The following is a 14679-nucleotide window of genomic DNA, read 5'->3' as shown; positions in this document are numbered from 1 at the left end:
ATACACTGAATGTTTCTGGAGAGAATCTCAAAAAATTCACTTAGAGCCAAGACTAACACTGAAATTACTTTTTCATGACATAGGCAGCATAAGAAATCCTGTTTCACCATTGTATGTTTAACCAAATGCTTTTTAAATCTGAAATGGATTTAAATTTATAGTACTTTTATGATCTTTTAGGGTTCTTACTGTTGCTTTATATTCCAGTCATGGGTGGAATTATGCTTTAGAAACAGCTCAGGAAATGAAGGGAGTGTTCAGAAAGGTGAACCAACAAAACCAAAAAAAGCTGTATCCAGGCTTTTTTTTTCTGTATGGGAGCATTTATCACTGCCTCTAATGTGCATATTTTTCATTGCTTCTAAGTGAATATTAATCTTCTGGATTTCCCCTTTCCAGAGCAGTCTTTAGTTTGCTTTCCATGCAGAAAGAGGAATTTCCTTGTGGGTCATATTTCAGGGTGTTTGTATTTATACCTGGACTATAAGAGGGCAGTCACAATGCAGGGCAAGGCCACATCGTGTTTTGCTGCAGAAGGCAATATAGGAAATCTGGATTTCCTTGAAGGTGAATTTCTCTAAACCCTTCTTCACCATGAAGACATTTTGCTTGTAAGTATTAACACAGTTTGCTTTCCTTATCTTGGAAATTTTTGAAGTTTTACAATGGCTTTCATCACAATGATTTGAGGCATTTTATTTGTGTTTTGACTGAAGTGTCTCATTGCATTTCAAAAGGTTTGGAGCAATCAAATCCCTTAATGCCTGGCATACAAAAATCTGAGAGGGTATAAACACAAAATTGGCATTTTTGAATTAGACATAACTTGTTTACAATGTTGCTTTCTGTTGAAAAGACAATTAAATGTAACAATTAAAAACTTTTTCCCAAAAGGCAGAATGAGATGGCACAACTAATCTCACGGGTATTTGTCTTCCCACATGCAAATCTTGACTTTCACTGACATCCAGAAGAGACTTTTATCCTGTCAGAGACTCTTGGAACATTGTTTTGTAGCAATTGCATAGTTTGCCAGCTGAGGTGACTGTCAGTCACACTGAACAGAACAATACACTGCCTTTCATTGCAGCCCCAGGTGTGTGCCCCTACTATTGATTTTGTGTACAGTCGTTTTTAGTTTTGGAAATTGCTTTTTTGTTGTTTCATTTTTCCGGTAGACAACAGATGAAAACTCTAGAAGCGTATTTTATAACAATTTATCACGGCATTTGTACAACTAATCTTTCTCTACAAAAGGCAAAAATTGCAAAGGTTTCCCTGGAAAAAAACTCAAATAAACATGGACAGAAATGTGCAGAAACCTCTGATGGACTTAAGTTTGCAGTGGGTCATTCCCATTTACAGGAGGAATGAAAGTCTACAGGTTTAGTTGTGTCTCAGGGGTGAAATTTCATGTGTGACCCACCCCATTCCAGTCCACCCTACTCCTGACTGTACCATGTTTACATTTGGCACCATGGAATAAATCACTGAAGAAACAAAAACAGAGGAAAGCCCTTAAATCTCTCACTGCAGCCAGGGTTCTCAGTAAAGAACTAGAGAACTGTGCTTATAATCCTTCAGATTTTCCCAGGAGAGGCTCTGTGCCTTCAGGTGGCACAAAAGGGTCTGTGCAATCTCCTTGTATATAAAACAACTACCAGCCAATATCTGAGTTTGCAGGGAATGAGGATTTTGAGGCAAGGCAAAGGGAAACTTTTGAAAAGGCATAGTATTCATAAGACAAACTTGTGGATAAAATTGCCATAGTATTATAACTGTATTTTCTACACGTATTTTAAACTCTTTAGGCCAAGTTATGTCAATTTTATACAGACTGATCATAGTGGCAAAGCAGTGTCAGGAAACATGGATGCAGTATTCCAGATTACAGGTGTTGTGACTAGTGCAAAAGAAGGTGCCAAGCTAAATTCTCTTGGCAGCTCTCATCACTTCTAGGCAAATCATCTTTTGACCTATAAAAATGGACAATATTTGTTATTTGTAATTTTGTGACTGTTAAATAACAAATATAGCATATAGCATGTAATTTAATACGATATTAAATTATTTTAAATATATTTAAGTTAATAGTTATTGTGGCTATTTTATGTATTTTGATCATCAGTATGAAAATGAAGAGTTGTAAGATTTTTTTATTTTCTCAACAGCAATTGTGTGTGCAGTGAAATGCTACTCAGCAGCTGGCAAACTGAAAGGAATTAGCTTCAATATTTTTGCTCTTTTTGTTATCTGGGTGTAAGAAACAATCAGGATGGCTTCTACAAGTAAAAGAAATTCTGAAGGTACAAAATTTCTTGTACTAAAATGTGTCAGTAATAAAGTTGGGAGATGATCTATCCCTAGCTGATAGAATGCCATTTATGAATTTCTGTAGGGGTGCATTTCACATCACTAATTATGAAGTAAAATAAGACCAGTTAAATAAGAAAGCATCTCATGATATCTTCTGAGCCCCTGCATTTTCACTACCATTACTTTGCAGTTTGGGGCAATTGTCAGCATTAACATCAGGAAGCAGGGTCTGGCTCTATGTTTTGTAGTTTTGATTTGTGTTTGTCTCATCGTCATTTAAACACAGAAACCCAGTGCTAAGCAACAATTTCCAGTTCAAACAGGTATTTTAAAGGAGATTAATTGGCAGCAAATTAAGTAATGGTGCTGTTCATTTCTCTTTGATTAGTGAGAATTCAAAATGCATTTTGCCCTGAGGGTGGAGTCTACAAGCACGGATTCCTCATCAAATCACCACCTCTTCAACTTTTCAGCTCGCAGGTACACTAGCACAGATTAGTCATATTTCAGCAATCCTTCATAACTGCTATCCTGAATTTTAATGAGAGACAAATTGCTTTCTTTTTTGGCAGAATTCCTGGAAAAGGCGTCTTTTTGTCCTGTCCAAATCCAGCACAGGGAAGTACATCCTGAAGTATTTAAAAGGCGATCACGTGAAAGGCTCCATAGCTGTTGATCAGTATGTAGCTCAAATGCATCATCTTTTTTTATTTTAAGTCATGTATCAGCACTCTTCAGTGGCCATTGATCGTACAAGCACTTGTTCCTGGCTGACCAAGTCAGGATTGGGTTCTTGATTCAAACCCAATGAAGTCCACAGAAGAGTCCCTTGGGATTTGTAGGCTTTGAGTGTAATTGATTATGTAGAAGTGAAAATCCTGAATTGCTTTATTGTAATTTACTTTTGTCTGAGTATCTGCCAAGGAGATACCTGGCTTGGCTCCATGATCCCAGGCTGTGTTCCTACAGTAGAACACATTTTACCTCCTCTGAGGAGAGTGCTATGCATTCATTCACATGTGAATAAAAACAGGCTGTGCCGCCCTCAGCTGTGGCACACACCCTTTCCCAGCCTACAGCTTCACAAAGTGCCTTGCAAGTTTGTGCAAATGTCTCCTGGCTTTTTCATAAACCTTTGGGCTGATTTTGGTTCCTCTCTGCCTCTTATTCCGCCAGGGAATTGCTCTGCTTGGCTCATTTGGGTTGGTCATTTCCTTCCTGTCAGCCCCGTGCCTATTGCAGCAAGACTGAGTGTCACTGGCTTTGGACTGGCACCCTTTGCCATGTCATGGGTGGTATGAGATATGTGCAAGGGAAACAGAAAATGTAATGGGAAATGTAAATATTTTCCTGTCAGATCTAGAGGTTAATGCTCCAGACTCCTGGAATTGTTAGGCACGGTTCGTCATTAGATCACTAACCACATTGCTGTTGTGCTTCTTCTTTAAAAGGATTTACGTTGTGAAGCTTTCAAAAATATTGCAGCTTGCTCAGTGGTCTGTGGTACATGATTACCATTATTATTGTTGTTATTATTACTTTTATTAATTTGGCTTCTTGGAAGTTAATGGAAGTAGTGTTTCAAGTATCCATTAAGAGTATTTCTGTTCCTCTTCCCCTCCATTAAAACACTATTAATATACAATTAGTTTCAAATCAAATCTATGTTTTATAGTGGTTAAAAAACTTCCTCAATAAATTTTTCTTAATATTGTTTTTTTTCAAGATTCTGAATTAGACTAATGGCCCCCTTTTCCAGAATGAGAAATCCAGAAATGAGGATCCATAGTCTGGGCACTTTGCAAAAGTTAATTTTATATTTTTGCCTGGAGATTTTCTTCATTGAAAGACCGTCTCTTTTGAATGTGTACATTTGTTTTCTTGAGCACCTTTTTCCTGTGGAAAAGTGTTGAACTTTTCCCTTGCAGATGTCATCATATTATGCTGTGCTCAGAGTAAAATATGGACATGCACACATATATGTGTGTGTCTATTTGTTTGTAACTGTGCAGAGTTATAGGGAATGTTTCATATGGTTATCTTCACAGAATGATAAGTATTGCAGTTGGCATACGTAATGCTGAAATTATGGAAACGGTGAGGAAGATGTTTAAATGCCTTCCTGAGCAGGTGATGTCCATCAGCACTGGAAGCAGACATTACTACTTCATTGGGGACAGCAGGTGGGCATAGCAAGATGTGCAGAAGCAGTGTGACAGTACTGTTAAACTCATGTTTAAACTAATGTAGCATTAAACCGCTGCCCCAAGGCAGGGCCCTGCTCCTTCACAGCCCCTCCATTCCCTTCTGTGTCTCAGCTACTGCTGGCACAGCTCTGGATGAGGGGATTCAGTTACCTGATCCAATGGAAAACAGCTTTTTTTCTCTGGCATTCCCTCCCCTTACTCATGGCTGGGTTAATTTTCTGCTGGTTCAGGCAGGTGAGTTCACCCCCCCAGAAGCCAGCATGTGAAAGCAGTGGGAGCACAGGGCTTGGAGTGGGGATGGCAGTGGCAGTGCCATTTCAGACTGTGCTGGTTAGGGGACCAGAAAGAGCAGAGACCTTTGCCTTCTCACCCAGCAGCTCCAGGGAGTTAGAAAAGGTTCTGCTCCTCAAGGATAAACCACAGGGAATAATATTGCCTGAAAACGAGGTTATTAATCAAGGGAAGCTGACTGAAGGCAAAAATTGTCCTAAAGGAAGACAGATCCCAGAAGTACTGACTGGGGTTTTTGCTGTAGCGGGGTGGTGCAGCTTTTTAAGGCTGGAATTGAGTCCTGAACAGGGGCAGAAACTATTTCTGTGGAGATGATCAGCCAAAGCTCAGTTAGGTGAGGGAGGAGGATGTTTGTCACAGTGCTCCTGTTCTGCTGGTTCCCAGCATCTCCTCTTCAGTTTCCCAATCACGAGTGTGTCAGGGGAATTTTTGCCTTTTTGCAGAAGAGCAGCTGATGTGTGAAATTCTGATAAGAAGAAAAACACATACCTGAGTGCTACTTGAGCAGCGTGCCACCCAACGCCTTCCCCCAGGGCACAGCTCTCACAGCCCACACTCAGAGGGAAGCATTCCAGAATTAATCCAACTAAATCCACTGCAAGCATGAAAAACAGCTTCAATCAGTCCTTTCATGGCATGTTTCTCATCCTGATGGCCCAAATGCATTCCCAAGCCTTCTTAGCTCTCTGAGTCAGACTTTGCCATCTGACTATGACCACACAAGAACTCTTTCCTGAAAGGCAAGTGCAGGGTATTCCCCTTAATCTCAGGAATTTTTGTTTTAGGCCTCAAAGGAAGAGGAAGAAATAGGTAAGCAAAAGGATTGCCCTTGTGTGTTACCTGGCAGTAAGTTTTCATTCCTCTTGTTCCAACTTCAGGCAGGAAATAGAGGACTGGGTCACTCTGATATCTTCAATCTGCAGAGGGGACAAAAGAAGTGGATGCTGCCCTCAGGTGACGTTACTGTACTTTATTTTAGAAAAAAAAATAGGCATTTCTTTATTTCGTTACAAAACTGTGCAAAGGAATTTTCCTGATGTTTGCCTTGCAAGTTGCCTCTGACCTTGGTTATTCGGTAATTCATTTTCATCTAAATCCTGTACCCTGGCTTTATGCATCAAGCAGATATGTACACTGTCTGCACTGGGATAGATTTTACATTGAAGAAATCTCTTTGAAGAGTAAGCCGTAAGGAAATGAGGGGCGGATTGATATTATGCTGCAATGAGCCTCACTTTTGGTACATCTGAGTGAAAACTTGTGTGTTATTCTTACGGGTGCATTTCAGATATATTTGCATGTTGCTTTACATGAGTCTATCAGTGTTATAAATCACCTGGAAGCCCTGGTAGTTCAGTCTCAAGTCCAAGTTTCTGTACCTTGTCAGCCAGCCAGGCCCACCAGTTTAGAGTCAGCACTAAGTACTCACATCCCTGCAGCTTCCCAACAGCTCGGAGTGCAAGCAGGGCAAATTTATGTCTGCCTGAAAAATGCCATGCAGACAATGCCTCTGAGCCATTAGAAATAAAATTTCCTCTAGTGAGATGTGTCAGTAAATTTTAGCCCACACCCAACAGGTGCCTGTTTTCTTATACTGCTTTTCCCTTATTTCTAGAACCAAGATTTTCCAAATCCAGAAGTCAGAAGCCGGCCTTCCTCTTTGCCACTATCCTTGAATTCTATAGATATGACCACTTTTCCAGACAGACAAAGCCACCAGAAGGTAAACGAAGTAACTGTGCTTAATAATGAGTCTGTCCCTAGGCATGACTGTGTAATTCCTTTTTCATGGTTGTTTTTTTCCATCAAAAGTTGTTCAAAGTTTCTGCAGTGGGTACCTGGTGGTCTGTTCTGGTGAGGTTCCTGAGTAGGACCTGGATGTAACCCCACAGAGTCCCCTCAAGGGAAATACTTTTGAGGCAAGTCTGCATGTGAGTAAGGGCAGTGAGAGACAATACTCACTGGTTGTCTCAACTGACTGGCAAATGTTAGTGGACATTAAGTAAACTCCTGAAGATTTGCTTTGACATGCCTTGGCAGAGGCATGTGATGATTGTTTTGGCAGCTGCTAGCCACATTCCTCCTGATTTGTGATTGTGCTTTTATTTCTCTCTCTCTCTTTTTAGTCTATAATGCTCAGAGGAGAGTTCAGATCCAATTTCTCTCTGCCTTACTGACTTCCCCCTCAATATTTAAATAGAATGGAGGGAAAGCATTGCTGCTGTCCCACAGCAATTGCAGTCCAGGTATCCGGGTGAAGTAGCAGCCAAGGAATTGCTGAGTTTCTGTAGTCACACAGCTCTGTGCAAATGGCCCAGCAGAGGAAGCTGAATGTGGGTCAAGCACCTCCAGTGTATCCTCGTGAGGAGTCAACTTTTTTGCTTTGTGTACAGGAGAATGGTTCCTCAGAAGACAAGAACAGGCCTTATTCAGATCCTGGCCCCCATCAGGCTCAGAGTGACTCACCAAGAGGAGTTTTTCCAAGCCTGGTGAGCAGAACAAAACAGTTCTTGCCTTGTTCAGTCTGCAGAAGTGAATATTGGCTTTTATCTCACCTGGGTATCTGTGATTACAGATTATACACCTACTTTCCTAGCACATCAAGTATATGTCCACTATGAAAGTTTCCTAAATATTTAGTCTTTCTTCTTGTTTACCACTGAAAATTATCTTCTAAAAGCGCTGCTTGTAATACCTGTGTTTGTTTGGGTGTTTTGGAGTCAGAGCCTCAGGGTTTCTGTGCAGCAACTGAAACTTGTGGCAGCTCTCTCAAACTTGATGAAGAAAGCTCTGCATTTGCACTGATTGAGGATTTGTCACTCCCTGCACATTTCTCAGCTGTGCCACAGTCCTTCCTAAATGGTTTATTTCTTCAGCCTTTGCCAGTAGCAATCAAGTCGATGTAACTAAATTACAGAACAAGAGCTTGTTAAATTGAGGCACATCTTAGAACTGACCTTCTGTCAGCATTAATATGTCTTCAAGTAATTTCACTTCCATATCTAGCAGAATTGATTTGGAAAGATAAAAAGATGAATGTTATCTTGTATTACTGGCTAAGCGTTCTGACCTGTGTTCCCTGAGCTGGTGTCTGCAGCAGTTTCCCTCTGCCGTGGATTTCTGCCTTTGCAGCAGAGTCAAGAGGACAGAAGGCACAACCAAGACTCTACCACACCATTCTGCAGCTTAAGCCCATCTTTATTGACAGTTTAGGCATTCAACTATGACCTGGAGTGGCTGAGATGCAGGTCAAATGATCTGTTCTGCTATCACAGCTAACAGGGTGGTAAATCACATGCTGCAATCACCATCCTTGTATATAGGCTGACAGCAAGTATGAGATAATACAGCTAAATTTAGTGGAAAGAAGTGAATAGTTGAAACTACATTGCAATGCCATGGGCAGTCAGCATAGCTCAGCTGATGCACAGTACTCTATAAAGTTGCAATAATTCAGTTGTGAGTCTGAGCTCTGAAATGCACTGACTTAACCCTTGGTCTGAATTTAACCAGTCTTGCTCTGGGTGAATGTCAAGAATTTCTTTGTGTCTGTTCCTTTTCTGTCTTATTCATTAATTCTTCTCATACTTACAATGCCTCACAGGGCAGGTATTATATGCAGCTGTTCAGGCTAAGACAGGCTGACCATGAGGGTTAAAAGATAAGGAATTTGGATTTTAGCTGTTTAGCCTGAAGCAGAAGGAATAGCACAAAGCTCATGTTTCTGTTTTGGCATGTGTGAAAATAAATAACCTTGCTGTATAGAGAACAAGAAACAGCAATGTTTGTTCATTAGATAAAAATATTTCTCTTGCCTCATAAGTTTAACATCTGCCAGCATCTCTGGACCTATTCTCTGCTCGGTGACATGTAGATGTCTGACTTCCTACATAATTCCTTGTATTTACTTCCTTTTAGCAGTGTGACTCCCCATTTCAAACATCTGATGTGTTTTGCTTTTTATTGGTGGTTCCCTCATCCAGGCCCAGACCTTGAAGACTCTTTGTTAAATAGTAGTCACTCGTGCAAACAGGATTCTCTATGACAGTGAATCCAGTTGTGCTGGCAGGGATCCTGGAGGGATCTGGGGCCCTGGCTCCTTTTCAACCCACCCTGTGGAGCTACCGAACCTCATCTGACTCAGCAATTCAGTATCAGCAATTTTAATACACAATATCTGAAAATTTCAACATCTGAAACACATCAAAATTAGGAGCCCTGCCTTGCATCACCCTATGTTGTGCACCAAGGCACCCTTGGGATCTGTTCCACACCTGGTTTTTTGAAAGAGGGATTCCTGTCTCTAAGGGCAACATATAATTTTCCTTAAGGAGCTTATAGGTAACAATGAAGAGGTAAATTTGGTGGAGAGATTATTTCCTCCTTGGCTTACCAATTTGCCTCAGACTTGATGTTTCAGGTATTTATGAAGGCAGAATATCACTCAGGATACAAAGGATTCTATGTCAGAGTTCCAGTCTTTTGCAATATCTTTTGATTCACAGAGAAGTATAAGATAATAAATTTCTCATTAGTTGGGGAAATCCCAAATTCACTCTTTATGATAGCAGTTAAAAGCTGCTTAAAAAGGACAAATATATCCCAATTCACCCCTAGATTTTCTACAGATTTTCTTCCTAATGTAAGGACTTCAGAACTGATTGCAAAAAGAAAATCTTTTCCACACAGGTGACCCTAAATTGATGCAGATTCATACACAAAGTGTTTAAAACACTTTTTTTATTTTTAATAGCAGGTTGTGACCATGAAATAAACTGCTACAGCCTGGTTACCACTAGTCCATCAATGATGAGAAATACTAATAGCTGTGGCTGTTTTTTTTCTGTGGCCATTGAATTTCAAAAATACAGGCAGGAGCACAGATACAGAAACCTTGTTTCTAAAATAGGCCGGTTCTGGGCATATCTCACTTCAAGGAGAAATGTATCTTACCGTATTTTCTGTGAATATTTGCTGATCCTGTTACTTCTCCACAAAAAGGGAAAATGCACGTTGATCTGTATAACTGAGCCTGCTAAATACAAACCCATTCTTTCAGCAGGATAAAATTCTGGGAAGAAGTGAGGAAAATCTGCTGTTGTCAGATCCAGAGGAAAATATCAAAAAGGATGAAGAAGATTATTACCAAACTCCCAGCAATGTTTTAGCAAAGGTAGTTTATTGGCTGTGAGTTCTGCTGATCTGTTAACAGCTCCAAGGACACAGGAGACATTTAATGAGCCAAAGAGGAACTGGTAGGAGGAACTACTTGTACCTTGCAAAAGGAATACATAGATAAAGCAATAGGTAATAGAGCTTTTATTTACACAAGAAAAAGGATCTTCCTGGTGCAAAAGCATTGCTGATTTTGTTGAAATTCCCTAAATTGACTGTTTCACTGTAAATTACTTTTGCCTATTATATAATGGGGTAGGGTTAGGTTTTTTTCTGAAAGTGAAAACTTCATTTAGAGAATGTAACAGTACATTAGTTTTATAGATTTTGAAATGTAATTCTGTTGAAGCACCAGTAAGCTGCATGAAAGCAGTACTTTTAAAACACTGTGGTACATCTTGGTATCTACATTTCACTGAGAAACAAGGCAGCAGGGGAAATTGTGCTGTTAATTTTATACAAATTTTGACATCCAGTTTGGGAGGCTAATTTCTCTAGGCTTCCCATACAATTAGTGGTCAGGAAAAGATAAGTGGTCAGTTTTCTGCAGAAGTCACAGACTGTACATCTGAGTAAAGGATATCAACAATGGCAATGTGGTCATATAATCTAAGTGCTGTAAGTCAAGCACACCCAAAGAACAAGTCTCCTTTTTCAGCCTGCTTAAATTAAAAGGTAACATTTTTTTTTAATTTTATTTTTTTTATTATTTTAAAAATTTTTTTTTGGTAGTACTTCAGAATATAGCTGGTCCTGTCCCAGTCTGGCAGTGCCAACAATTCCAGCATTAACTTGTAAGTTTTAAGCACCTTTCTAGCTCTCCGTTTCTGGGAATTGACTGATTTGAGGAAACCCAGGCTATATTAGCCATTCTGTTTAAACAGCATGAGCACTGAACAAAATAAGTGAATCAGTGGGGGTTTCTTCTGTAGGCAGGGCAATGGCATTTATGTCCTAAATTGCTCTGTGTTTCTGACAGTGCACTACTGAAGTATCAGAGCCTGACCCTACAGCTGAGTCTGATGTCCCTGTGGAAGAGATGCCAGTGCAAAACAACCCAGTAAAGGAGAACATTTATATGTCAATGAAATCACTGTAAGTAATGACTTTGTTAAGGTTTTGGAAATTGAAAGTGACATGGCAATAAAGATAGAACTGACATCTCTGGTATTTGTATAACAAGATCTAGAGGCTGCATCTAGGTTAAATGTTGGGTCTTACTTCACAAAGTTCAGCACTTGTGGGAGCACTGGAGTCAAATTCAAGCTCATCAACATGAAATTCAAACTCACACTGCAGTCTCCTGCACTTGCACAGGCTCTGACTATACAATGCAGCACCTTTTGTTGACTCATACATTTTCTGGGTTTTCATGACACATCGGCTCACCACTTTACTGAGTCACTGCAGCCGAACTCCAACAACCTTTCAGACAGGTGTTCTCCAAAGTAGGCAGCATTATCTAGAGGTTAAAAGAGAAAGGTAGGGATGGGGCCTTAGCTCCCAACTTTTCTATTAAGAAGTTATGTGAGTTAAGACATGTCCTGCCTTTCATTTTGCCATCCAAAGAACAGCTCTGTTGCTGTGTATTTTGAAGGTACAGAGTTTGCCACATTGCAAAGAAAGACCTGAACTTTTTGTCACAGCTGTAGAGCCACAAGAAAATTTTACAACCTCCACAAGATAGCACTGAATACTGAAAATAATTGTGCCCGCAGGATAAAGATCCTCCTGAGCCAGAAGAGTGGTCAGTAGCTGTAAGCTGTGGCCTGACACCTACAGGCAGTCAGATCTTTGGCCACATGGAGGGAGGCAACTGCAAATGCAGACCCACTAACCAGTCAATCCCAACAGATTAATTCAAGCTTGTCTGTGTCTTTGGGACCCCCCAAAGGGGATTACTATAAAATCCTCACAAGATTATGCCATTTGAGTTAAAATATACCAAAAGCAGGTTTTGCTACTAACCCCAGTCTTGTTTGGGGTAAATGGGAGTCAGCTCCAAGTAATATTATTAGGCTTATCAAATAAAACTAAAATGAGTTCAAGTAGTTTGAGTTATCACATCTCCCAAGGGATAGCTTTACATCCCTGCAGAAACCAATACAGCCAAGGCCAACAATCTGTACTCAGTTTCTTTGTCAAGGCATGCTGTGAGCTGAAGTGTTTCCAGGCTTAATAAATAGTTTTTGCATACTGAAAATGTTTATTTTGAGATTTATGGTCCATTTTTAGAAGGGCTATTTATTTTACTTAGATTTTATTTTGTCCGCTGGATATTCTACAAGAACTTGTTATTCTTTGCTTTATTGAGGGCTGCCTGATCCATCTTCAAATACAGCAAGAGTGCCTGGAATTGTCCAACTCCTTAATTTTTTATCATCATTCCTCTTTAGTAAGCTGCTGGATGAGAGATGCCAGCTCATGTGCAGATGTGATGGGCTCCCATCCCCTTCCAAATGCCAGAACAACAGTCCAAAAGACTTGGAAGCAGACAAAAACACAAAATTCCCAGAAAGCAGCACCAGCCTGCAGCCAACCCTCCAGAGAAGGCGAAACTCATTACCCCTGTCAGTGGTTCACTTGTCTATTCTGCTCAGGTAAGTGTCTTCTCCAGCTGGTTTCATAGAAGACAGATGTGTTCATGGGTTTCATCTTGCCAGTACTGTCAGCATTCCAGAGGCGCTTGGATGATGGTCTTAGTCATAGCATTTTGTTCTAGGGAGTCTGCAAGGAGCAAGGAGTTGGACTCAAGTATCCTTATGGGTCCCTTCCAATCTGAGCTGTTCTGTGATTCTGTGGTCTCTGATGTTTTTCTCTCACAGCCAAGTTACAGATGAGATGCAGCTGCAAAAATTGGATATTTTCATACCCCTGGCTGATATTAACAATTACCTAAAACTTACTGAAGCAGCAGGACGAATATGGTAAGTCTGGGTGTCTTGTGACAACACCTGTGAGATGGGAATAAGTGACAGGCACAGAAGTGTTCAAGTAGAGACACCCATGTGCAGTATTGGCAGGGCAGAACAGAGCAGGGGCAATGCTTGTTGGCACATCAGTGATTCCTCCTGCTCTCTCAGGAGTAATGTGTACTTGAGTTTATATTTCAAATGCTGTTGTAAAGGTCTTTACAGAATCCAGCATGCTGTGTAATAATTAGTGATAATTTCAATCAGAACCAGATCAAAAAGTTACAAAGTCATTGAACACTGGTGTCATTTCCAGAGGGCACCCCATCAGTGCAGCCCTGCCCAGCCCCTGCACTACCTGGATAACCTGTGTGTTTCCTTTATTGTCTGCCCTCCACAGCATTTCCCAGTGGGCTGGTCCTTGCAGACTGGGCTGTTTGTTTAACCACGGAGACCACGTAGTGGCTGTGAATGATCTGCAGCCCCAGGGTGTGGAGGAGGCTTACTTCTTCATCAGCAGGTCCACGAGAAAGGAGGTGAGCTTGACTAACCCTGACTCAAATGTATCGAGCCAAATGAGAAAGCAGTTCCCTTTTTTGCATTTCAAGAGGCACAATTCATAGCAGTTTACTCTGGTTCTGAGTTTGGCATGAATAACTCCAGCACCAGATATCTCCTCAGCATCATTCTGATGTGGTGTCTCATACTCCTGAGCTATGTGGGGAATGCAAGGCCAGCACTGCAGAGTTTGAGGACGAGTTTGAGCAACACCAAGAGATGTTACTGGGCAACCATAAACTAGAGTTACATGGGATTTTTTTTTTTCCTAATGCATATAAATTGCAAGTTTTGGGAAATAAAGCATTGCTTCCAGTGGATGTGTTGTTGCTTATAGTGGTTTTGGGTATTGAGGGCAGAGCCCTGGACTATTGCTACATCCTATTGCTTATCAAGCACTACACATCTCCTTGTGCGTGACTGTGTTTTTTTGAAGAACATGGGACATTTCTAAGATATTCTTTAACCCAACTGCGATCTCTGATGTGTTTCTGAACTCATATTTCAGTATTCAGGTTCATGACCCATATGCAAACACATTCATATTTGAATTCTGCTGAGAAGGTTGAGGTCATGAGATGCTATTGACATCTAAAGAAAGGAAAGCCAGTCTCAGCAAGGAAAAAGAAAATACTCATCTCTCTTAATGGGGAATTTTTTTTTAGCTACTTCAAATACAAGTCAGATAGTTGCACAAATGTTGATCAGTTATAACAAGCTATAAAAATGTCCCCTTTTTTTTCTTTTTTAAGGTGAAACTTACTGTATGTAGGATTCCACATTCAGATACCTTCCATGCTAAAGGCTGCTCATGTTCCTGAAAAAAAACAAGAACACCTTAATGATTAAGTAAGTGCCAAAACTCAAGGGAGAAGATCAGGGAGGAGAAGGTGATGTATGGTATATAGAGATAATCATCTTCTTGAACTGCTAGACATCTTCTGTTGCTGAAGTGCAAAGAACAGAGAATGCAGATTTCATTTCATGTCCTAATAACTTACTTTATGGCATGAATGGCATGTATTTGGCTTATATTTCATGTTGGCATGTATTTCTGTTACATGAAAGAACATGAGGGTCAGATAATTTACGTGACCTTTGTACTGTGTATACTTTTCATTTCAGCAGAAAATACTGGTTTGTGCCTCTGCTCGCCTCTTTACACTGAGTTACAATAATTTACTACTGAAGTCCTAATCAGTTAGAGGTGGGCAGACAAC

General features: G+C 40.4%; 1 protein-coding gene across 1 annotated transcript; it reads left to right on the top strand.

Moving 5' to 3' along the window:
• The first annotated feature begins 2275 nt into the window (after positions 1-2275).
• Positions 2276-14280, top strand: PLEKHS1 (pleckstrin homology domain containing S1). Its single transcript, XM_062496743.1, has 13 exons — positions 2276-2306; positions 2705-2796; positions 2889-2995; positions 4365-4499; positions 5693-5768; positions 6430-6537; positions 7208-7303; positions 9874-9987; positions 10969-11084; positions 12386-12589; positions 12815-12916; positions 13302-13437; positions 14212-14280. The coding sequence occupies exons 1-13, from the start codon at positions 2276-2278 to the stop codon at positions 14278-14280; spliced, it is 1386 nt and encodes a 461-aa protein (XP_062352727.1).
• The last annotated feature ends 399 nt before the right edge of the window (positions 14281-14679 follow it).

Source organism: Cinclus cinclus, chromosome 7 (genome assembly GCF_963662255.1).
Source record: "Cinclus cinclus chromosome 7, bCinCin1.1, whole genome shotgun sequence".
NCBI classification, from domain to species: domain Eukaryota; kingdom Metazoa; phylum Chordata; class Aves; order Passeriformes; family Cinclidae; genus Cinclus; species Cinclus cinclus.
The sequence above is the reverse complement of the archived record's forward strand: the minus strand, read 5'-3'. Positions and strand labels throughout refer to the sequence as shown.